A 24,980-nucleotide genomic window follows, 5' to 3' on the forward strand; every position below is an offset into this window, starting at 1 on the left:
TGTGGGCCCGGTTGAGCGGCTCATTAAAAATGTGCTGCCTCGGCTGTGCCTTGTGTATGGCCTCATCAGCCGCATCCGCCACGTGGTAGGCCGTGTCCACCATGATGCAGGGTGGCATTGTGGCGTCCCTGACGGAGAGCTCCCGCTGGGGGATGAAGATCTCCTCAACCATGTAGTGGCCCAGTCCTGAGTTCCGGAACACCCTGGTGTCGTGGGTGTGGACGAACCAGCCTACGCATATGTCCTGGAAGCGACCGTTGGCGTTGACGAGCACCTGCAGGGCCACGGAGTGGTAGCCCTTGTGATTTACATGGGCCCCGGAGCTGTGCTCTGGGCCCCGGATGGCGATGTGTGTGCCTTCCAGTGCCCTGAAGCAGTTTGGGAATCCCAACTCAATGAAGCCCTTGGTGGCATCATCCAGGTCCCCGACATGGATCAGCTGCCTCAGGAACACCTTGTTGATAGCCTGGATGATACCTGCAGGGTGTGCGGGGCCACACTCGAGTGTGGGGTGGGGTGTGGCCTGCAGAGCAAGCCTCCCTGGGGCCCCGTCCACTGCATGCCTCCCTGGCCCCATCCCCACCCCTGCCCTGTTCCTGGCAGGAGGGCTGCCCCCCCCCAGTTTCCAATGGTGCCCCTTGCCAGGGTGCACTCTGCCCCCTGGCCTCTGCTTGTGGTGGGGGTGTGACACAGGCATGGCTTACTTCGTTGAGGACAGCCCTGATGCTGGCTCTGCCCACCCTGAACTGGTGGCCGACAGATCGATGACTGTCTGAGGTGGCCAGTTTCCAGAGGGCGGTTGCCACCCTTTTCTGGAGCGGGAGTGCTGGCCTCAGGCGAGTGTCATGGTGCTGGAGGATAGCCAGTGACACAGCTCCAGGAATGTCCTCTTGGTCATCCTGAAGTTCTGTAGCCACCGGTTGTTGCCCTAGTCCTCCTGCACCAGCTGGTCCCACCAGTTGCTGCTTGTGGGGAAGCCCCACAAGCAGCAGATGACCCGGGGGACCGGGTGGGGATGTTGCACCCTGAGGATGGCTTCTAGAAGGGTGGCTAGTAGGGTGGCCACCTGGAGCCACTGGTGCATGGTGGCCAGTGCACTGGCCCCAGCCTTGATTGCAGGGCAGAAGGAGCTGCTTGGGGTCCGTGGGGGTGCAGGTTCCTCCTCCACCCATTCTCCCTGCGTGCCTGGGGACAGGGATCTAGCCCTCAGTGTGTGCAGGCCGAGGCTTGGGGTGGAGGGCCCTTTAAAGGGATGGTAGGAGGTAGCTGTGGACGACCCTGCCTGCAGCACTTCCTGCCCCTGTAGTTTTGGAAGAGCACCATGGGACATGTGGAGGCTCTCTTTCGAAAGGGCGGTGGGGGCCATTCAAAAGGGTGGGTCGAACCTTCGCTCCCTGTTTGCCTGTGTGGACATTCAGTTTCGAAAGCTGTCCTTTTGAAAGGGAGCTGTAGTGTAGACGCAGCCTCATTGTCCACCAGTTTGCCCTCTCCTATGGCGACTACTACTGCTCAGTCATAAGTGGACAGAAAGCTTTTGACAAGACACGAGGTTGAGGGTCTATTTTTACCAGTAAACTTAGGTCACCAAAGAAAAAAAACAGACATTCCAAAAATGTGACAAAATGTGTTTTATCACATTAATTATTCTATGTATATTTCTTTAAAAAACAAACTTTTCTTTATTGCAAAATAATTGCCTTGTCCTTTAAAATTCTGGGGGATAGAAGAGAGAAGCTGACCATTTGGACAGATTAAAATGAGAGGCCATTAATCCAAAGTGATTTTAAAGAAGCCAGCAAGCAGAAGTGACTGAGATCCCTTAATTCCTCCTGTCTGATCTCCTTGAGCTTGTCTGCACACATGGTGTACTGCCCAGCACTCCAGGATGACATCCCATCAGTCTGCACGGGCGTCCAGATGTGGCAGGGCATGGGCTCCAGTCCTCAGGCTGGTAGATCAGCTCTCACAGCTGCCTGAGGAGGGTCTGCCACATGGGCATAGGGATGGGTTACTGCAGGACCTGGTATCAGAGGGGTAGCCGTGTTAGTCTGGATCTGTAGCAGCAACGAAGGGTCCTGTGGCACCTTATAGACTAACAGAAAAGTTTAGAGCATGAGCTTTCGTGAGTTAACTCACTTCTTCAGATTCTGGTCCTGGAAATAGGACCTGGGAGTCAGCTGGGAGCAAGTACTCCACAGTCCAGGACAGGAGCAGGAGGCGGTGGAGACCAGCCGGGGCAAGCTCCATCTCCATGGCAGGGAGTGTTGTGGTGTCCTGAGGGAGGGCAACCCAGAGCACATGGTGACAATGCTTTATTGTCCCTCAGGGAGGTGGGCAAGTGAGCAGGGAAACCTGAGAAACGGCTGTCTGGGGAGTACCTTTAAGTACCAGCCTCAGATAGTCTCAAGCAGCAGCCACGGGAAGCAAGTGCCGATCTGATGCCCTGCTAGAAGTGCTTCCAGGTGGTCTTAAATCCGTTGCAGTGTCCGAGAAGTGTTGACGTTCCGTTTCAAAATAGCCTAGTGCTGTTTTGCAATAGATTTTATGAGTGGACACATTATTCCAAATTCATGCAAATTCAAGCTAGTTCATGAAAGTGTGCATCATTTTACAACACAAAAGTTAATAGCATTCTCTGCTCATGCACTTTTTCTATGTACATGCCCTGCTACTTTTTGCAAAACATGATTTGTGCAATTTGCTTTCTGATGTACTTGACAATAAAAATATACTCTATTTAACTGAATCAATTATATGTTTTCTTTCTTAGTTATTGAGTCAAAGACACTGCAGGGAGACCAGGGAGAACACAGCTTTAATGTCCCTGGAATATTTGTTGTAGAAAACACCACTGTTGAATTTCAGAAGGGTTCAGATAGAGAAACTATAAAGATTCAAGGACCTCTGGGAGCAGATTTCATTATCAAGGTAGGACAATGTGTTCAGGCATGCTGTGAGCTCTGTCTGCCAATATATCTGAAGTATATTGGGATGAAAAATAAAGGAGAGATCATTAGATTTACAAGTTCAGGTAGGTGCAAAACAGGAGATTAAAGACTACATTTTTAAGAGTTGTTGGCAAAGTTTTTACTACAGAACCTAAATGTAAAGAACATTCAATGTGTATTTGTGCATTGGGTTAAAGAGTGACTTATTTTAAATATTGGTTTAAGCAAGGGAATACGAAGATTGTGATAAATGTACTACATGAATATTTCTGCACATATTATTTGTACATTCTTATTTGATATGTTCAAATCTATGAGCTCTTATCTTGTATGAACTCTGATTTTAATTACCCATTTTGTGTTACTGGACATTTGAGCTTTATATTTGTTTAGGTTGGCTTAACTGTAAAGTAAATAACCCTAATTATTGATAATAGGCATTGTAGTTCTAGCCACGTTTGTCCTAGAATAATAGAGAGACAAGGTGGGTGCAGTTAATAAAAGATACTGCCTCACTCATCTGGTCTTCCTAATTATTAAAACATTCCAAATTTAAGATACAATGTAAGATGTTTATTTTTTTCTGAGTTGTTTTTTTTCACTACCCTCTCAAATAATTTTAAGTTAATGTTTAAGTTACATTGCTAATTGGTTTCCTGGAAATTTTATGTCCCCTTTTGGGTAATATATTTAAAGAATGAAATGCCTTTCTGGGATTAAAAATAATGGTTTATTTGAAGAACATGCCAAAAGTTATACACGCATAGCATGTAACTCCCCAGAGAAAAACAAAATTACTAAGCTTTCATACACTTCATTTGTGACTTCTAGTTATTATCTGAAGAAGTGTGTCTGTCCCATGAAAGCTCATCACCTAATAAATTATTTTGTTAATCTTTAAAATGGTACTGGACTGCTTTTTTGTTTTCATATTATTGCTGTAATTTTTATGCTGTAGTGACAATGGCATATGTACTGCTGGAAAAAACAGTTTACATTAAACTATCCACCAACATAAAAATTACACTATTTTCCCCAGGAATCATTTATAATCAAGCAGATATGAAAGATCTGCCTTTTCCCATGCTTTGACAATTGTTTAACTCTGTCTTTGGTAGATCATGCAAGGAAAGCCACCTCTACAATCAGGGTCCTTGCAGTGAAATTTCCCTGCGTTCTGTCCTTCACTGCAGAAGGAAATTGTGATTTTTTTAAAGCTTTTCAAATAAGAGTGGAGCCTATTTAGTATGGCTAATTTAACTGTCATCATTGATGGTAAAGCCTGCCTCTTATTCACTTGATGCTTTTATTTCTTTGTGAAGATTATGTAGATAATAGTCCTGTGTGCATATGGGCCCAGATTCTGACCTTTCTAATGCAGTCCTAGAAGAGCATTCAGTAGCTAAAGCAAATGACTGGGGCCTGTCGTGTTTTAATTTATAAGTAGTGTCTTACATTTATAGGACACGTTTCATGTCAAAGATACCAAAGGACATTACAAATTATGTATAAAATTCCTTTCACCTACTTTAGTGTAGGAAGTGGAAGTTGATTGCAACATACAGCAACACCGCAACAGAGTTTGGGCACAAATGGGCCGAGAAATTCTGGCTAATTAAAGCTGCTGAGGTAGTTTAGGTGGGCAGAATATAACTAGCCAAAATGAAATTTGGACAGACTCTGAGGCTAACAACTTTACTGTAATGAAAAGCACCATGTGATTGTTAATGACTGAAGCAGCCAAGATCTCTGGTTTAAATTTCCTTCAAAGGATAATGTTACAGTGCTCCCTGACAAAATAATATAGCATGGGTTTAGTATTGAATCAAGGGGAAGATTGCTATGTTCTGAATCACCATCCCCATTTTCAGCAGCACTCCAAGTTTCCCTTAGGCTTATGTTTACACTGCAGTGAAAAACCACAGCAGCAATATTCATAGCTTGGATCAGATGGTTTGAGCTTACAGAGCTTGGGCTAAAAATTGCAGTGTAGATCTGTGAGCTCTCACCTTGTGCCATTTTATAGCCCTACACCCCGAGCTCCACAAATCCAAGTCAGGTAACTCAGGGCAGCTAACCTATGTCTACACTAGGGGGTTTTGTTGGCAAAATGGCTGTTTTGATGACAAAACCCATGGAGTGTCCGGATTCCCAAGACATACTGTTGACAGTCAACAGAACGCAACATCTTTGCTGACATCTGTACCCCATGAGGAATAATGCCTCTGTTGACAGAGATCTGTTGACAGAAAGGCGGTCTGGATGTTCTGGGGGGCCCTTTGTCAACAAACAGGGCTTCTGGGACACTGGGCAGCCCTCTTTGCTGTGCTTCCAGTTGCCCGTTTTGCTGATAGGGTAGCTGGGTGGTCTGTGCTCTTGCAATCTGCTTGGCACTTTGGCCACGATCTGTCAACAGACGTTTTGTCAGACTATGTCTTCCAATGAAAACTTTTGTCGGCAAATCCCTGTAATCTAGATGTAGCCCTATCATCATGCTGTGCTCTTTTATTGAGCATAGATGCAGCCTTTGGAGTTTGCCATGCAATTACTGAGCAAACCTCATTATTAAGTATGAGTGCAGGTCTCTTCCAGTCAGATGATTTTATCATAAGTTCTTGGTGTGTGCAGGTTATAGATTGACTGACTGTACACAGCTTTTAAAAATGCACAAAATATCAAAATTAGTCTGTATCCCTGGGCAGATATATCAAAACAAAAAGCAGTCAAGTAGCACTTTAAAGACTAGCAAAATAGTTTATTAGGTGAGCTTTTGTGGGACAGACCCACTTCTTGAGACCATAGGTTCTGGTCTGGCTATGGTCTGAAGAAGAGGGTCTGTCCCACGAAAGCTCACCTAATAAACTATTTTGCTAGTCTTTAAAGTGCTACTTGACTGCTTTTTGTTTTGATAGTGTATAGACTAGCACGGCTTCCTCTCTGTTGCTGGGCAGATATAGTTTTTTTTTCCATTGAAAATGGCAAATGATCCTGCAAGCTAGGATCCTTTGTGAGATCAACTTCTGTTTTATGAAAGAGACAGGCTTTCAGGCACCACAGAACTCTTCTGCAGGTCTCTCTTAGATCCTGGGACCAATATGTCTACAACAACACTGCAGACAAATGATTGTACGTCATAACTCTGTTTTGATGGAGGCATTTTGTTTTGCATGGTTTTTAGAAATAAACTGAGGCACAGTATTTTACACTTCAGATATTCTGTTCACTTCTAATTTGATCCAGATCTTATCTGAACATGAATCTGCATAGCCGTACTCAGTTCAAATTCTTGCCCCATTTATCCCCTACTGAATTTTGAAAATGTAGCTTAAAGTGCTATAAAGCAGCAGGGTGCATCCAGGAGCTTTGCCAGCACGGGAAGAAAAATCACCAGAGGGTCTTCTCAGCACTGTTACATAATTACAGGAGAATAATTTGAAAAAGGCAGCATACAAATGTTTGATTATTAGAAACTTCTGTTTGTATTGCTCCAGATTTCTGTGTGGTTTTCTGCTTATTGCTATAAAACTTTCTGCATTATTATTACATACAAGATATGTTGTGAAATGTCATGAATATTGGCATACAATATACAAATGTGTTGTAATGGAAATCTCTTTAGACCAGGTATACTTCCCCAAAAGACAGTGTGGTTCAGTTCTTTTACTATCAACCCATAAGTCATCAGTGGAGACAGACAGAGTTCTTCCCATGTACTGTAACATGTGGAGGAGGTAAGTAATGTCTGTGCCTCAGGAGTGTTTACTACTGTGGATTATGAATAGCTTTCATGCAGTGTTGTTTTTTAGATCAATTAAATGCATGCTGCCTTTTGCATTGCTCAGATAAATAAGTGACTGAGTACAAGGTAATAGCAGCAGTTCAGTTACTATAAACATATTTGTTGTATTTTATTGTTTTACATGCAATTGAATGCACATATGCAGAAAATGAATTACTTTATGAGAAAGAGGTTCAGAAAACTAAAGTGACGGGTGTTAAAATGACAAGGGACTAGAAGTGAGAAGGAATGGATTGCTGTATCAAAACTGCAGGAAGATGGACAAAGAGATCAAATGCGAAGATGGAAATTGAGATAGAAGTGGGGAAGGAGGAATTTCTGATTATAGGATTCAAATGTTAGAGTGAGAATATTAGAGTAGCACTAATAGATAGAAAAGTCAGTGGAGTGAAAAAAAAATGAGATGAGGTAGGTGGACAATGAGGCAAAATTTGTAGACTTGGTGCATGGTATTGGATCAAGTGAAATGTCCAAAGATAGGATTTTTGACAAACTAACTTGCTCCTCTGCATAGCTAGAGGTCAGGTTGTGAGCACATGGGCAGTATTTTTGCTGTATCAAAAGTATGAGACTTGTGGGTACGTGAAGTGTTTAAAAGAGGTGAAATTCATAATCTTTGGCATCATGAGACATGTATGGCACAAAAAAAAACAGTTGAGCGTGCAAGATAATATCAGAATTGCTCGTGAAGCCACTTGGAAGAGAACATCAGCGACACTGACAAAGCTGGGAATGAGGAAAGAGTAAGGGATAGAAATGGAGTGACATAAAAGAAATGCCAGTGTTTAAGAACCACTTTTAAAACTTATTCACTGTTTTATTTGATACAGTTCTATTTGTTGTGCCCTGATTCTCCACTACCTGCTGATGTGGTATACAGTGATAGCTGAAGTGACTCCTCTAGGGCAATCTGAACCTTAGCTGATTGGTCCTAGTGAAAGTCGGAGAGCGGAGGGCCTACTCCAATTCCCACTGCTGCTCCAGAGTTTGCACAACCAGAGCTGTGTCTACACGTGCACGCTACTTCGAAGTAGCGGCACCAACTTCGAAATAGCGCCCGTCGCGGCTACACGAGTCAGGCGCTATTTTGAAGTTAACTTCGACGTTAGGCGGCGAGACGTCGAAGTCACTAACCTCATGAGGGGATCGGAATAGCGCCCTACTTCGACGTTCAACGTCGAAGTAGGGACCGTGTAGACGATCCGCGTCCCGCAACGTCGAAATTGCTGGGTCCTCCATGGCGGCCATCAGCTGGGGGGTTGAGAGATGCTCTCTCTCCAGCCCCTGCGGGGCTCTATGGTCACCGTGGGCAGCAGCCCTTAGCCCAGGGCTTCTGGCTGCTTCTGCGGCAGCTGGGGATCTATGCTGCAGGCACAGGGTCTGCAACCAGTTGTCAGCTCTGTGTATCTTGTGTTGTTTAGTGCAACTGTGTCTGGGAGGGGCCCTTTAAGGGAGCGGCTTGCTGTTGAGTCCGCCCTGTGACCCTGTCTGCAGCTGTGCCTGGCACCCTTATTTCGATGTGTGCTACTTTGGCGTGTAGACGTTCCCTCGCTGCGCCTATTTCGATGTGGTGCTGCGCAACGTCGATGTTCAACATCGACGTTGCCAGCCCTGGAGGACGTGTAGACGTTATTCATCGAAATAGCCTATTTCGATGTCGCCACATCGAAATAGGCTACTTCGATGTAGGCTTCACGTGTAGACGTAGCCCAGGTGTATTGCCCTAGGGGATTAGAAAAGTGAGCTCTGTTCCACCACACCACTCTCTTGCCTCAGCCCTGCACTTGACAGTCTATCTTCCCTTTACGCAGAGGTGGTGGTTGGGGAAGTAGATGACAAAGATATAGGTGTTATATTTGCTTTCTGCTTTATTCCAGTGCAGATTCATCTGACACAGGGATTAATGGTTTTTCACTCATTCGTTTAGCAAATGTCCTGGTATTGCTCATGTCAACCTAAAAAAAAAAACAAAATAGTCTAAATAATTATATAAAATGCTGGGGAGGGTTTTAAAAAAGAATAAGAGAGCCTTGTCAAGTGATTAAAATACCAGTGAAGAGTCTGGACGACCAGGTTCTCTTCTCAGCAGTCTCAGACCAGTCACACAACATTGCCTTATGCTTCAGTTTCTCCACCAGAAAAATGGAAATAATATGCTCTCACAATTACTATTCCTAGGTCCTATGTCGTTACCCAGAACCATGGGATGCTGGGTTGGGAACTCCTTTATCACTCAAGATTTTTGACTCTCTGAGATGTAAATCTCACTGGAAATCTGAATGGTAATCCTATGTAAGGGTATCGTCAACGAAGTAGAATTACAAGACTTAAGTGTTTTTCCCTTATGTTCCTCACAGGGAAGGAAGAGTGCAATAATTTTTATTGCAAGCATAGCAAACACTGGATAGCTCAATGAACACCTTATCTTCTAGGTTTATGGCTCAAATTCAATCTAAGACAGTGTTATCTTGAAAATTATTACCAGCTGGTAGCTGCTTATTCTCCCTGAAATTGGCTAATGGCTTTAGTGCAGTTCCTTGTGGATGGATATCCTTTTTAGGACATCAGCCTCTTTACCAGTAAAGCTTGGTGTTCCTGTTGGTTGTTCTGAGAGAAGGGCCAATAAATAAATGAGCCTGGAGACTGAGCTACACACTGACCCCAGTTAAGAACAGTGTTGAGAACGGGATGTTACTGAGGAAATTTGCACGGCTGCTGTCTAGCTTCTTATAGGAGATTTGGTCTCCAGATGCTGTCTGAGCTCTTTCACCAGCATTAAAATGACTAAGACATTTCAGATAAAAAAAAAAAAGTCCCACACAACAAAAAATTAGAAACAGCTGCATCACAAATAAATCATTGCTCAGTTGGATCACTCCATATTCAGTTCTGTAGTCTTTGTGTGCGGGAGAGAGGGGCTTGAGGGAGCTGAGAGGAGAGATGTGGTTTGGGAATGACTTGTAAAATACAATCAAATACAGATCAACAGGAAAGTTTTAAAAACCTGAATGAATTTTGTTTGCAAATTGTAATTCTTCTGGGTCGGCTGGATGCTCACAAGAACTGGCACAGGCATGCCCAAGGTGCAGGAACTGCTTAGTTTTTCTTTATGGTTATCACTGTCATGCATGCTGACACTTTGGATCGGCCAAGAGCCACATAAGGGAAGCTATTGATATATGATACTTTAGTGTTTTCAGTAGACACAGTTATGCCATTAGTTTATTGACTCCATTTGGATATTTGTTTTTATGGTTTCTTCCTTTTTCTTTTTTTAGCACATACCAGAACATCCTTCTTGTCTTCCCTATTTCACTCAAAGACAAGTCCCGTGAATAAGTCCCTTTTTTCTGAGCCAAGAAAGTGACTTAGTGGTATATTAAACTTAGATCTTTTCTGTTAACCAGTTCTTTTACCCAGTTATTTGCACCAAGTTGTTACTTCAGATTTTCTTTTCTTGGCTCTTTAAATAGGAATGTTCTAAAATATATTTCTCAGTTTCCTTCAGTTTAACTTAACAATGTCTTTGGACCTCATCAATTCTTCTGGATTTCTGTTTTAAGTATTTTTCCTCCCACCTAGCATACCTCTTAGCAGTGCATTTAGTAAACCCTTCTGTACGAGTACAGTGTTTCCTTATTTAAAAGAAAAACACAAAGATCACAGTATTTAATTGGGTGTGTAGTTCAGTATGTGAGAAAAGAAAGCCATTCACCTTTCATCACAAGCATGAGCGCGTTCATCTTTTGCTCCCATGTTAGGTTATCAGCTTAACTCCGCTGAATGTGTGGATATTCGTTTGAAGCGTGTTGTTCCTGATCACTACTGTCACTACTACCCAGAAAATAAAAAACCAAAGCCTAAACTAAAGGAATGCAACATGGATCCCTGTCCTTCTAGGTTTGTATGACATACCGCAGAGGTGAGGTGGTATTTTTAGTTACTAGAGAATAAGTAACCCATGTTTATTTGACTTTTGACACACTTCCACCTTCAGGACTGCTTTATCGCAATTGTTCAAGAGATTAAAGAAAGTTTTGCCATTGGCACCAATACAAGCAGACTTATAACACTTTCTTCCTCTTATACAATAGAATGACAATTTTTGATTTACAGAGGATATCAAAAGTCCATTTGTTTTTGTTCGTGGCCTACCTCTGCTGCAGATTTCTTGGAGAGCACTATGGGTATGTCTGCCCTGCCATTAGAACAGCACATGTAGAAATACTCAAGCTTCCTTGCGTTGATCTAGCTCACCAAACATAGCAGTATGGTGGCTGCGGCAAAGACAAGAGAATGGGTTAGCCACCCCAAATATGCACTGAGGGTCCTAGGTGAAATTGTACTCACGTGGCTCGTCTGGACCACTTCAACAATATCATTATTTTAGCAAGCCACCTTAATCAAAGCTAGCTTGGCTATATCTATACAGTCTGAACTTGTGCCTCCCGATTTATGGTGCAGGCCTACCCTGTGGCAATAGTGCATACATTTTGTCGGAAGACATGAATATGAAGGATTATACATCTGCTTTTGGACTTATCACTGGTGTCTTATGTCATTTGGGATTTCTCATTAAAGGCAGCTCTGTTCCTCATTCAGCGTATGGTTCTCACACATGGTTTATCCAGGTTTGTCCATCTGTGTACCATAAAATTTAATTCATTTTCACTCCACAATTGGTGACAAAATATTTAAAGTTTGTTGACATTTTCTTTAACATTCCAAGATAGTCAGGAGAAAAAACAAATTCAAAGTAAAGGTATTTCTGCTGCAAATAATTCTCAATATTATTGCCAAATTATAAGGATTACAGTATACATAGAGTGTACTGAATTGCACAGTGGTATTTAAAACTAACTTACTTTTGGATTGCCTGGTGAGGTTTCCTGGCTGTGCTGCAATATCTTAAAATAACTTCATAGTGTCAAGTTTCAGAACCTCACATTAATATGCCATCTGTGTGGATGAGCATTATACATAAAAAGAGGAGGAAACACTCTCAATGGAGTTCATTTCCTATAACTAAACTGTCCATTTCCTTTCATTCATGCTAAACATAATCATTGATGGCGAACTTCACTAAGCGTAAATGTACAGACTTCAAAAAGTTCTCCTCTAAAATGCCACTTGACAAGCAGAATGGCAAGACCTTAGTAGTTTACCTGAGAAAGCTGTAGAATATAACATTACTGAGATGAGAGTAAAAGGGGTAAAAAAGTTGAAATTGTGAGCTCTTGCTATAGAAATTTTCCGTACAGAGACAGACCAGGGAATGGGGGGTGGGGTGGAATAATGTCATATTTCACTTCTTGTAGACTTAGGGAATGTGCTTTCCTTAACCCCAGAGCCGACTCCTGCTAGGTGCTGAGCAACTTCTGTAATTCAAGTCAGCAGCTGATGAGTGCTGAGCATCTTCCAGGGAGTGCTAGGAACCACCATAGATTGAACCCTTATCGTGTATTTTTTCAGCGACATGCACTGTCCACGGATGCCTTCATTATGGATTTGTCCACGGTGTCCATTTCTTTGTCAAGAAATGACTGTGCATCCAAGGGAGATGGGACAACCTGGGGGAGGAGTCACACTTAAGAGGATTACTAGAACTGTTAAATTATCATGCATGTCCTTTTGAGCTTTTTCCGTTTTTGTGGCGTTAATTAAGGAGATGATAAACTGCTTCCAGCATCTTCAGAAATGATGGGTGCATTACAGGTCATCTTGTTCCGTGGGAAGATCTTGTCATTAGTCTCTCATTTTCTGATCTTATGGTGGGATCTGTGCACTTTTAAATATGATTGTACATAACATGTAGGGCAAATAACTTCTAGGATATGAGAAATAATAATGTTGTGTTTATTTTATTGACAGTGATGGATTTAAAGAAATCATGCCCTATGATCATTTCCAGCCTCTTCCTCGGTATGTATGGGGACTGGAACATGTAGGTCAGCATTAGGCTGAGATTTCCACAGGAAATTTAATATTTAAATGCAAAGACAAATCATTTTATAAACTGAGAGCATTATCTATTGTCTTTGTCTACTGCTGTAGTAGTTGATCTTCCAAGTTATGCATTAGAGAGCAAATAAGAGAGTGACTTGAAGGGGGCTATTCCGAAGTGTTTCACATTTGTAAATGCTTGCCGGATTGATCCCTCTGTTACTGCAATAAAAAACATGCTAAGGGCATACCCACTTAGTGCAGAAGTCATAGCGTGGCAAAATTTGCTCCAAAATGCAAATGTTTATCCATTCATTTTTCTGAAGCTATATTTTGGTTTGATTAATAAAAATGTATGCATTCAACGTAACTATTCATATAATGTGCTACTCTGGGAAAGGATTCTTTGCCTTATAAAATATTTTTGCTTTTCTGTTCTTTTGGGAGTTTATTCGTACATGCTGTTTGCTCATACACACACTGCTTTAGTACTTTGCAGATATGGAATTTTCTGTGCTGCTTTATTACTGAATTGGTTTGATAATATTTTTCAGTTGAGGTGCTCTGAAAATTAATTTAGAGCTCATCTGAAAAGTTCTGGATTCTTTTATAAAGAAGATGGGGTTTTAATTTTGAAATACTGGTTCAGATTTGCAGCTGGTTTAAATCCATGTACTTACTGGAGGTGAGCAGACTTGCACCATCTTAGGATCTGGCCAGATGTTTAATTGAAAACTAAAATTAAAAATACATGTTTCTGAATAAATAGAGATATGGTGGCAGAAGAATGAACTTGCAGAGTGTCTTGGCTGAGTCGAACTCCTAGGGTTCCATCAGCTGGTATAAATCGTCCTAGCTCCATTGATTTGACAATTTACACAGCTGACGATATGCTGCTCTCTGATGTTTTTTTGGCTTTGTCAGATAGGTGGAGACGTTTTCTCCTGTGGCTTAGTACTGGAGTTTTGCAATTATCCTTCTCCTATCTTTTCCCCTTTCCTCTTTTCTTTCTGCTGCCAGACTCTGCAGATGTCTCTGTGTTGATCGCAACATAGTTTCTTTACGTCAGTCCTTTGTGTTCCCAGTGCCTCAGTAAGGAAAGGCGTTGGAATTAAGGTTTAGTTTCCTTTCTCTGCTGTACTGAGCCTATAGAGCCTGCACCACACTGCCCATGCTGAAGGAGGATGAAGTCATGGACAACTGCTCTCATTTCAAGCATTAGGAACTCAAGTCTGGGCCAGCAGACACTGGCCTGGTCCCCATGTGTGACAGCTAACCAGGAGGTTGTGTTGATTTTATTGGCTTAAGGCAACCACTCAGAGAGGAACAAGCAGCCAGCCCATACCCAAAAGTTAGTGGTATTCACTAAGAAAGGGGTCAGAACAAGGCAGGCAGATTCATCATATTGCTGCTGTAGCCTTCCCTGGGCACACTCTTAAAGAGCCACAGTGAGAGAGTAAAGCTGCCCTTCCATAACAGAACAAGAAATGCAGTGGTGGAAACACCTGGCCATTTTGCACATTTTTGCACCAGCTGGTGAATCTGGCCGAGTCACGAGCTAAATAATGCAGCAATTGTAGCATATGTGCACCCTGTGCTTATTGGCTGTAAAGTCAGTGCAGATGTTCCATGTTAATTCTCTTTTTTACTTGAGCTGAGCATGTGCTGAGCATGGCTGTTCACACCTAACAGGCATAAAACAAAGTGCCGTAGATGCTCTTCCACAAAGTTTTACTGGCTCCCTCTGCTTGAGCAGCAATCACCTCCCAAGTAACACAAAGGCCACGTGCAGGGCTGTTTTTCAGTCCGGTGGTATTCACCACCATTTTCTCATTCAAATGAGGAAGTTGTGGGAAAGTTGTGATGCACACGGCAGGCTCTTGAAAGAGTTCTCTTGCGGCTGCAGCTGTAAACGTCCTACTGAAATATTTCTACAGATGGAGATCTTTGAAATAAACAGAAAAATTTCCCAGGATAAAAATTTTCTGTTAAGGTTTTTGGAATGCCTCCATATATCTCAGACTTGTTGGACTGTTGAGGATCCCTTGACAGTTGCGGGTTCTGGAAAGTATCTCCTTGACTGCTTGCCCACAGCACTTCCCCTCCTCCCCCCAGTAGCCCTGGACCTCACTCCATCTTGAAAATGCTCGTGGGAATATGGGAACTGGAGTGTGTTTGAAACTGATGAGATAAAGAAAAACAACTATAAAACTTCATGCTATAAACACTTCTAAGAGTAGTATTACATCTAGTACAGTCAGCTTTGTGGATATGAATCTATGAGCTGCTAACTCATTGAACAGCTAATTGCACTTGAGCTCCTGATATTTGCAGAGAAAATGAGTTGATTTTCACACTGGCCATTTGTTTAAGTAAATTAATGAAAAGTATAGCTGGGACTTTTTAAATGCTTTTTTGTCAGGTAATGTGAAATGAGTAGTCATTCAGCTGCCTGCTTTTGGGGATATAGCCTATATTTAAAGTTCAAAGGAGGTTTTGTATGTTTAAAATTGACTCTGTGTTATAGTGCTTGAGCATGATTGATATGCTTCTTGTAGACAGTTTAATGAATTATTTAAAAAAAGAAGTCTTCTTGAGTTACCTTCTGTATGGTAGGGCGTAGGTAGTACTTACTGATGTCTGCCTTTGATTTATAGGCTTCTGCTCCATCTACTCTGATATTATGACTTCCTCTATAAAACCTATGTTCCTCTTGATGAATTGATTTAGTTCGGATATTGCTGTACTTGCTGAGCCTATGATGTCATTTTTCTCACCGTTCTTTTCTGAGCCACTGCAGTTGTAACATATGAAGGTTTTAGATTGACCATAGGAAAATCTTCTTACTCACTTCCTGCCTTGATTTTCCAAAGCCAAGATGTGATGGGCTTTGAGACCAGGTGTAGGGCCTAACTGTTTCCCCAGGTTTCTTTGTGCATGGGAGGGGGAGCAGGCAGGAGGAAGGCAATGAGGGATTGAGTAGGGCTGTGAGAGAACCAAAGGAAGAGTGAAAGATAAAGGCCTTAAGCCAATCATTCTCAGTTACATATTACATATCAGGGACGTCCTTGAATATGTCAATATTTGTTTACTGTCTTCAGTGAAAGAGTTAATTTCTAAATATGCATATTGTGTTTTGTGTATGAGATAAAGACAGTGAGAAATTTTAACTTTACTGTTATCCCCACTTCAGATGTCACAGTGAGTTCAGTCTTCCATGTGTCTATCTCTAGCCCTGCAAGCTTTTCAGAGCAGGGCCTGTCTTTTATTTTTATACAGCCTCAAGCACTTAGTTGGCACATACAGTATTGCACTGGAAGACTGAAACAGAGGCACAATAGGTTTCAGATGCTCTATAAATTTTTGTATAAATGTCAGAAAACAGACCTGCTTTTACTTCCTTTTTGAAGTTGGTGGCAAGATTTCCGTTCACCTCAATGGAAGGAAGACTGGGTTCAGTATTTTGCTATCTTTATAGAAGGTATTATTTTTAACATATTTAGGGTTGGGTTGGTTTTTTTCCCTCCTAGCTGGGAACACAATCCTTGGACTGCATGTTCTGTTTCCTGCGGAGGTGGAATTCAGAGGAGGAGCTTTGTTTGTGTAGAGGAGACCATACATGGAGAGATACTACAAGTAGAAGAATGGAAATGCATGTATGCCCCCAAGCCCAAGGTCATGCAAACCTGTAATCTGTTTGATTGTCCTAAGTGGGTAGCTATGGAATGGTCTCAGGTAAATGGAAAAAATATTTGTACCTATATTTGAAAGGCAGCCTCTAATTTTGTGCAATCATATAATTATGGGCAAAAATAATTGCAGGCATATTTTGTAGCACTTAGCAGTACAGGTTAAACTTCTCTAATATGGAATGCTCTCATCTGGCAACATCCATAATCTGACATGATTTTAGTTACCCAGACAACCACTTATCTTGGAGGTGGTAAAATTTCCCATGGTCCTATAAAGGTTGTTTACAGCCACCAATCGTGGCTCTCTGTGTTCTGTGCTGTTATTTAGCTGTAAGTTACCCCTAATTGTCTAAGAGCCCAAGTCTTCTAAGAGCCCAGGTAGAAGTGTTGGTAATGTGATGGACCATATTGACCTCCTGTAGGCCTCAAATTCTCTCATCCAAAACTGGTCAGGTCCTGTGGGTTCTCAACGAGAGAGGTTCAACCTGTACATATTTGTCAACCTGATTTAGCCTACAGTTCATGATGCAAGATATCTTTTTGGAGTAAAATGCATGTACAGTTTTTGTACCTGTAGAGCTGTGCTTGCAACTTTTCATGGAGGAAGAATTATAGCAAAAAATCAAAGTATAAAAATCAGGACTTTTTTTCTCCCACTTTTTGATAGATGTAATCCTTCACAGCAGATAATTTGCTAAAAGTGTGGCTCTTTTGGGATTGAGAGGTATCTGTATGGATAATTTTCCATGCATACTTCTGTTTCACTATAGTAAGAGGACTATAAAGCTATCTTATCGTGGCTCTGGTTATCTGAAATGAACAGGTAGCATGCCTGTGTTTCCTGAGTTCATCCAAATAAGATCATTGCAATGAAGTTAGAGAAACATTCTAATGTTTTTATTTTTCTTTCACAACATGTTCAGTGGTTATAGGTTTAAACTGAATGAAAGCTTATTCACAGCAGAGTCTCAGTTCCATTATAGACTGTAGCTGTTCAGATAAACTTTGCAGAAACCAGGAAAATACCCTCCCTCCCAAGCCTCTAAAGGTTTGTCCATCACTAAACATCATTACTGTACTTTAGTCACTTTCCAAAGCATGGCTAGATTTAATGTTTATTTGAAATCTGATGGAAAAGCTATTACCATTTTCACTTAAAAGTTTTCACCTAAGGCTTCATGCCACACTCACTGAAGTCAAGGGAGAGACTCCACTTTACTTCAGTGGGCTTTGGGTAAGGACTTACAGCTTCCAAATTAATATTTATGAATGGCAATGTTAAAACTATTTTAAAAGACTCTATGGAATAAGATTATTTTGTCTCCCTTAGTGCACAGTGACCTGTGGCCGAGGCTTACGTTACCGAGTGGTATTGTGTATTGACCATCGTGGTCAGCATGTTGGGGGCTGTAATCCACAACTTAAGCTACACATAAAGGAAGAGTGCATTGTGCCAGTACCATGCTGCAAGCCAAGAGGTAACTGGAACTTTATCTTGGTGTTACTGTTCTGCATTTTGTTAGCAGAAGTAAAGGATCCCTGGTCACCTCCCCCTGAGGTGCTGATAGCTGAAATTTGTCCAGACTTGTTCTAGTGTTGGCAAAAAGAACTACTGTTGCCATTGGTGATAGGAAAGTTATCTGAGTGATATTTTTGTTGTTACAGTAAACTCTGTCATATCTAACATTCTATCATGTGGCGCTCTCAAATAACTGGAATTTTAACCATAAGAAAATTTTGGTTACGTTTTCCTTAGGTACAGTATGGGGAAAGTAAATATAAATAAATACAGCAAATGCAGTATAAATTTACAGTGTATAATACTACTCTTGTTGGTAAATAAAGTATTCTGCACACATTTTTGTTTTTCTTGATATCTCATCTTGTTTAGTGTTATGCATTGATATGTACACCTCTCTATTATCCAGAATATATGAATATCAGGCAACCTCCCAGTCCATGGGTTGCCGGATATGAAAGAGTTTACTGTAACATATCTTGTAATGGAAATAACAAGTTCTCTAAATTAAAATAGATAAGTTAAATAGGGGAAGAGTGGGAGCAGTACATTAGGGTTAATATCATATTAAATGACAAAAGCAATCTGTTCATAGAGCTCATAGTTAAAGTTACATTTTAGTTACAGGTGGTTTTAGTAAATGGCATGGGCAGGTCACAGGCAGTAAATAAAAATTCACAACATGTACTATATACCCTGACTGAATCTTGGGAGTGGGAATGGCCTGAGGGAGCTCCGTAAGTGCTGGGGGGGGCGTGCATTTCAAGGGGTGCCATAGGTGCTAGTGGGGTGGCCCGGGGTGGGGGTGTGTGCTGGGGGTGCTGGCATTGGACAGCACACATGGCCTGATACCTCCACGGGAATTGGAGGAAGGATGGTTAGTGAGGCTGGCAGGCTCCCTCCCTAGCTATACATCTTCTTAGAAATGGCAGCATCCCTCTTCCTCAGCCTCCAGGCAGAGCCAGGGCCACAGAGTTCCACACACTGCCTCTGCCCTGAGCGCTGGCTTTGCAGCTCCCGTAGGCTTGGAACCATGGCTAATGGGAGAGGCTGGAGCAGTGCCTGCAGTCAGGGGCAATGCGCAGAGCTACCTCAATCTGGAAACTGAGGGAGGGGGATATTGTCACTTCCAGAGAGCTGCCCCCCGAGGCAATCACCCCCTGAGCCCTCACCTTCTTCTGTGCCTCAGCCGCCTGCCATGCCCAAACACTGCAGGTTGAGGGAGAGTATGGTGGTCTGAGACTGCCCCGGCAGCAGCCGGTATGACTGACCCAGGGTCTACGTGAGCGGCTCAGATGGCCCCCAGGGTCAGCTTCAGTGGCTGCTGCAGAAGTCACAGGATCTGTGACTTCAGGAAGCTGTATGACAAGCTCACACATTTTGTATGACACATAAAAAGTCTGTGTCTAAAGCTAGTGCTACAGAATTCTGCATGCAACAGAGAAAACCCTTAAATAATGTCAATGCTGATTTCCCTCTCCTCTTTCTTCCCACTATTCTTTAAGTAGTATTTAATGCTTAATGACATGGGTTAGCAACAAATACCCTTTAAAAATTAATTGAGGAATGATGAAAGGTAGGTGAGATGCCATAGGGAAACAAGAAGAAATGAATAGCAAGAGGTATGAGAGGACATAAAAGTGATGTTTCCTATTCTATTCTTCTATCTTAAGTACAACAGGTAGGTGCCTAGATACATAGGTTAGCATCTGTGTCCACATCCTAGTCCTGGACCTTGAACGTTAGGGTTGGAAGTATTTTCGTTCTTTTCATATTTATGTGAAAATCTTTTGGGGGCTGTGTATAACTCAAGAGGCAGTTTTGCATAATAAAATGAAAAGTAAATATAGTGAAGCATTATTAAAACCCACAGGTAAGTCAGTGGACCAGGATGTTTTGAGTTTTGAAGGAGTTACTTAGGCAAAACCATCAAGGGATGAATACAATAGAATTCTCGAAGCCTTGCAGCAAAATTGTAACTGAAAAAGTATGGAACTTTAGGGGACCTGCAAGGAGAAGAACTTGGCATGAATGCAGTGTGTATTTGCATGGTCCAAAAAGAGTTTAAATAAACATAGCTTAGCTTAGGCCAGTGGTTTTCAAACATTTTGTGCTGGCTGCCCCCTATGAACTTAAAAAAAAAAAAGTAACCACCTACCTCCAGCCCCATGAGGTGTGAGGCTCCAGCCTCCCTTGGAGCATAAGTTTGAAACATGTAAACTAGCTTTCTGTGGCCATGGGTAATTGCGCTGCTTCCTCCTCCCCTTTATGGTGGCCCTTCTTGAGACATCCTCCCCTCCCCCTAAACCTCTGCTGGGGACCTGGTTGAGATACACTGACACAGACAATCAAGATATCTTCTGACAAAACTTGTGTTGACAGATTGTGGCCACATATGAAAGTGGATCGCTCTGTCAACCCACTCTGATGACAGAGAGCAGCCAGACTGCCTGCTCTCACTACAGAACAGCCCCCAGAACACCGTCAGATAGGGTTGCATGGTTGGCAAGCCCTTCTGGGAGCCCTGGTGAGGTGCGCCTTTGAAGGGCATCCTATCCACGCCCATTCCCTGTCCATTCTGAGCCTTGCCTACCTCCTCGAGGGACGGCATAGCTAGTGCAGGGCTCACATGTTTGCTGAGAGAGACACAGGGCTTTCCAGTTAGACATGGTGCCAGAGCAGCCCTCGGGTTTGCATGGCCCCACACAGAGGTGCTTCAGCTTCTGCAGAACCTCCTCACAGCCATCCTCCTCCCCAGGGAGGACGAGCCAGACATCACCATCGAGGAGCACACCCCTGCTGCCACATGAACCCACCTGTTCTCCACCCCCCAAGTGACCAGGTGGGATGGGAGGCACTGCACCAGTGCTGACTGGTGGGACTGGCTTATCATGGGGCAGTGGGATGACCAGCAGAGGCTCCAGAACTTCCAAACGTGGAAGGACACCTTTCTGGAGCTCTGCGCCTGGTTTGCCCCTGCCCTCCAAAGAAAGGACACCTGGCTGTGGCCTGCATCCCTGTGGAGAAGTAGGTTGCCATCAGTCTGTGGAAGCTTGCCACCCCCGACAGCTACCACTCCATCAGGAACCAGTTCAGCTTGGAGAAAGTCACCATCGGGGCCGTCCTCTTGCAGGCAAGGCACTCTCAAGCTTCAGGCCCTGCATGGGGGGAGTGGGGTTTCCTGCCCAAGGGGGACACTTGGGAAGTGGGGTCAGGGATGTGAGGGGTGGGATTGGTGGGGAAACCCCATCCCTGCAGGACAATACCATCCCACCCTCGCACAGACCTACTCCCAGGGGTCAGCTTCTTACGGGGGGAATCCCATGGAGGTTTGGGTGGAGGGCTTGGGTGGGGGCAGGGCACTCCCTCCCTCAGTCCCTGATGTGTGTGTTCTCCTCCTGCTGCAGGTTGTGACGGCCATCAATACCATCTTGCTGCAGAGGATTGTCCACCTCGCAGATGTGGAGATGGTCAGGGCCAGATTCACTGCACTGGGGTTCCCTCACTGCTTCAGGGCAATTGGTGGGACCCACATCCCCATCCATGGCCAGGATCACAGCGCGGCCAACTGTATCAACAGAAAAGGATACTACTCCATAGTGCTGCAGGCCCTGGTGGACCACCATGGACAGCTCCTTGATCTGTACATGGGTGATCAGGCCGGGCACATGGTGCCTCAGTGTTCCAACTCTGCCCTGTTCCAGAGGATGGAGGTGGGCAGCTACATCCCCCGCTGGGTGGTTGGGGACGTGACCATGCAGCTCTGCATTGTGGGGGATGCTGCCTACACCCTCATGCCCTGGCTTATGACACCATACATCAGGCAGGAATTCTTTAATGCCTAGCTCAGCTGGGCATGGATGCAGGCCGTGTGTGCCTTTGGCCACCTCAAGGCATGCTTTAGGTGTCTCCTCACCTGCCTGAATGTGGGGAGCACAGCATTCCCCAAGTGGTGGTGGTGAGCTGTGCTGGGAAGGGGGAGACCTTCCTTCTGACGTGGGGGGGCCTTCAAGCAGCCAGGCGCAGGTCCCATCCATCAAGCCCACAAGGATGGCTTGCAGATGAAAGAGGCCCCAAGGGAGACCTTCTCCCAAGGATCCTCCCCAGGGCATCCCCAGTGGGGGGACCCAGGGCCTGCAGCCCTACCCAATCCCCACCACAACCCCTCTCTTTGCCCCCTCCCCACTTTCCAACCTCTTCCCAATAAAGAGCGACACAGGGGTGGTGAACAAATAACACTTTACTCAAACAAAGATAGATGTGTATCAAATAAACCTCATCATAAAAAAAACTGTTTACAGATTAAGTGCAATAAAGGGTAACTATATACAGTGGGAGGGCTTGGGAGTGGTTGGGGGACCAGGACCCAGAGCAGCATGAGCCTTGGGAACCTCTCCCACCCTATGTTCAGGGTCCCCAATGGGGCAGGAGCATGGGGAGATATGGAAGCGGTGGGGCTGTGTTGAGGTCTGTGTCAGCAGCAGGGGGGTGGCCTGGGGAGCAGGGAGGGCAGCCCTGGCCATCGCCCACTGAAACAAGTCCACGATGGCCTGTGTGATGGCCTGTGGGGCAGGAAGGCAGGGGAAGCGATGGTGGCAGGGGCAGCAGCCAGTCCTGCCAGACACCCGTGGCAGTGTCAAAGCAGGACAGCTGTTGGTCCCCTGCCAGTGCTTGCCACTCCCGGTCCTGCAGCCACCACTCCATGAAGTCTGTGTGAGCCCTCTGGAAGTCTGTTCCACGCAGTGAAGGCCCCTCCAGCCATGGTCCTGCCCTCTTGCCAGTCAGGCAGGGTGCCAGTTCATTCCAGTCCTGCCTCCGTGCTGGCTGGCCCTGGAGGTGAGGTGGGGCTGGCTCAGCCCTTACTCAGAGTGGGTCCACCTGTAAGGAAGACAGGGAGGAGAGATGGTGAGTCATTGATGCAATGCAGCCTTTAAGGCCGTGCCTCACACTGAGGGCAGCAATCAACACCTCCTGGGCCACAGGCTGGGGATGTCCCAGGAACATAGGCAAGTATGTCCTTCGCAGTGGGCCCTGCTGCCTGGGAACCTCACAGTGCCCCTGGGACAAGGCTGACCATTGTGGTCCCCTCACCAACTTGACAGGTTAGTGACCAAGGAAGGTGTCCAACCACAAAAGGCCCCCCCCACACACACACACACACATGCAGCTCGCGGTGCTGTCCACAGGAGTTGGTGCTGACTCTCGCCTGCGGGTATGCCTGCATATTGGGAGCAACACTCCATGGTGTGTCTGGGGTCAGGCTATTGCCCGTGTGGCTAGCCTGCTTCTGTGGGTGGCAGAGGCTGGCAAGCCCCCATCTCCAAGGGCCTGGAGCACGTCCAGCCTCCTGTGAGGCTGGCAGCAGGCTGGAGTCTGTGCCTGGGGGCTGCCTTCTGGAAGTGCATGGGCAACGCTGCCTTGAATATGGTTCCACGTGCTGGGCTTGCAGCTCAAGATCCTGCCTGAGCTGGCCTGGTGAGACTTACAGCACACCCCATCTGCACCCATCCTCCATGCTGTATGACGTGGGGTGCTGGAGGGTTCCTCGAACATATCCGGCAATGCCCGTGAGGTGGCCTGGCTGGAGAGGCCCAAGTCAAGGGTGATCACCAGGGTGCTGCCACTGGCCCTGCACCTTGTATCCAGCTCTGGCAGGAATTGAGTTCCAGTGTGCTCCACCTCTCCTCAGCTTCTGGCCGGGTGGTGAGTTCCTGAACCATGTCCACAGTGGCAGTCAGGTGGGAGATGTCATCGTCCCACAGGAGCTGGTGGAGCTCCGAGTAATAGGGAGAGATGGCTGGTCCTGCACAATGTGTCACAGGCCCGGGTGTACTTCTGAAGCCGGTCCTTCACCTTCACCCACACCTGCTCCATGATACAGGTGGGGTGGCTCCGTGTCACCAGGTTGGTGGTTAGACAGGCGTATGCCGGGGTGTTCCTCTTCTTGGCCAAGGGGTACAGGAGGGTGTGTTGGCAGGAGGTCCTGTATCTTGGGCCCTATCCAGGACGGGGGCTTGTGTTTTGTGCCCCGGGGATGCTCCTGGGACCCCTCTAGCTGGTCACTGGAAGTGCCTGGGGGATTACATTGTGACTGGCTCTCCGCCACCTCAGCGGAACCAGCTGACAAGTGTGGCTGTGCAGTGTGGTGAAGAGTAAAGTGTTGCTGTCAGCTTCCTGCCACAAGGTTTCTGAGGCTTCGGCCGGAGCAGGAGGCCTGTGATGTGGACAAGGCGTCCCCACAGGCCAGGTGGCCAACACCACGGAGGACTTATCTGTCAACAGAACGCTCCCCCAGAGCATCCACACTGGCTTTCTGTCAACAGATCTCCACTGAGAGAGGCATTTTGCCTCATGGGGGAACAGCAGAATGCTGTCGACAGAAGTGCAACGTTCTTCTGATTTGCTGTCGATAGAATGCATTTGTAATGTGGGCACTGGCATTTTGTTGACAAAACTCTCTTGTTTAGACGTAGCCAGAGTGTTTCATGTGGAAGTCTTTGGTTTGAATCCAGCCTAGCTGCATAATGACTGAAAGGTGTTACACCTTTGGCAATTCTTCTAACCATATTAGGGGAGTTGGCACTGGCAGTCTATTACAGATTTAGGTGTCCACCTCAAAAATAGCTTCACTAGCCAGCAGCATTTTTGGGAGACTCAGAAAAGAAGACAAAGATTGAATGGACATGGATATTGAATTACTGGTGTTCCTGGAAGTCAGGGTTCAATAACAATGCCATAATAATACAGAGGAAATTTTATTATGGAATAAAAGATTTGTAGTGCTGCCTATCTCATCCATTGTTCAAATAATAAATGAATATTACAAGGCCAAGTGCAAAAGGAGAACAGTTTTCTTATTTGAATTTTAAACGTTACTCTATAAAGAATTCTAAGATGTTTTCTGTGTATGCTGAAAATTGCAGATTAGTTAAGCATTTTGTTCAGTTTCATTGGAATTTAAAAAAAAATTGTGGTAAATCACATTGTTTGCCATAAAGACTTCTTTATTTTCCTATTTAAGTTCTTCCTTTCCATAGATAGTTACAATAAAGTGAGTCAAGATGCCTGAAGTTATTCAT

The 24,980-nt window shown here is 44.7% G+C and overlaps 1 protein-coding gene across 13 annotated transcripts in view; it reads left to right on the plus strand.

Annotated features, from left to right (window-relative positions):
- Positions 1-24,980, plus strand: part of ADAMTSL3 (ADAMTS like 3) — a 340,842-nt gene that overhangs the window by 217,825 nt on the left and 98,037 nt on the right. For all 13 annotated transcript variants that reach the window (XR_012647201.1, XM_075007111.1, XM_075007108.1 and 10 more), the window contains exons 9-14: positions 2,771-2,928; positions 6,568-6,679; positions 10,509-10,647; positions 12,619-12,669; positions 16,221-16,425; positions 17,713-17,860. Coding sequence is in view for 12 of the 13 variants with exons in the window: in XM_075007111.1 (XP_074863212.1) it covers positions 2,771-2,928; positions 6,568-6,679; positions 10,509-10,647; positions 12,619-12,669; positions 16,221-16,425; positions 17,713-17,860 (813 nt within the window). In the remaining variant the exon portion in view is untranslated. The remainder of the gene's footprint in view (positions 1-2,770; positions 2,929-6,567; positions 6,680-10,508; positions 10,648-12,618; positions 12,670-16,220; positions 16,426-17,712; positions 17,861-24,980) is intronic.

Source organism: Carettochelys insculpta, chromosome 12 (genome assembly GCF_033958435.1).
Source record: "Carettochelys insculpta isolate YL-2023 chromosome 12, ASM3395843v1, whole genome shotgun sequence".
NCBI classification, from domain to species: Eukaryota; Metazoa; Chordata; order Testudines; family Carettochelyidae; genus Carettochelys; species Carettochelys insculpta.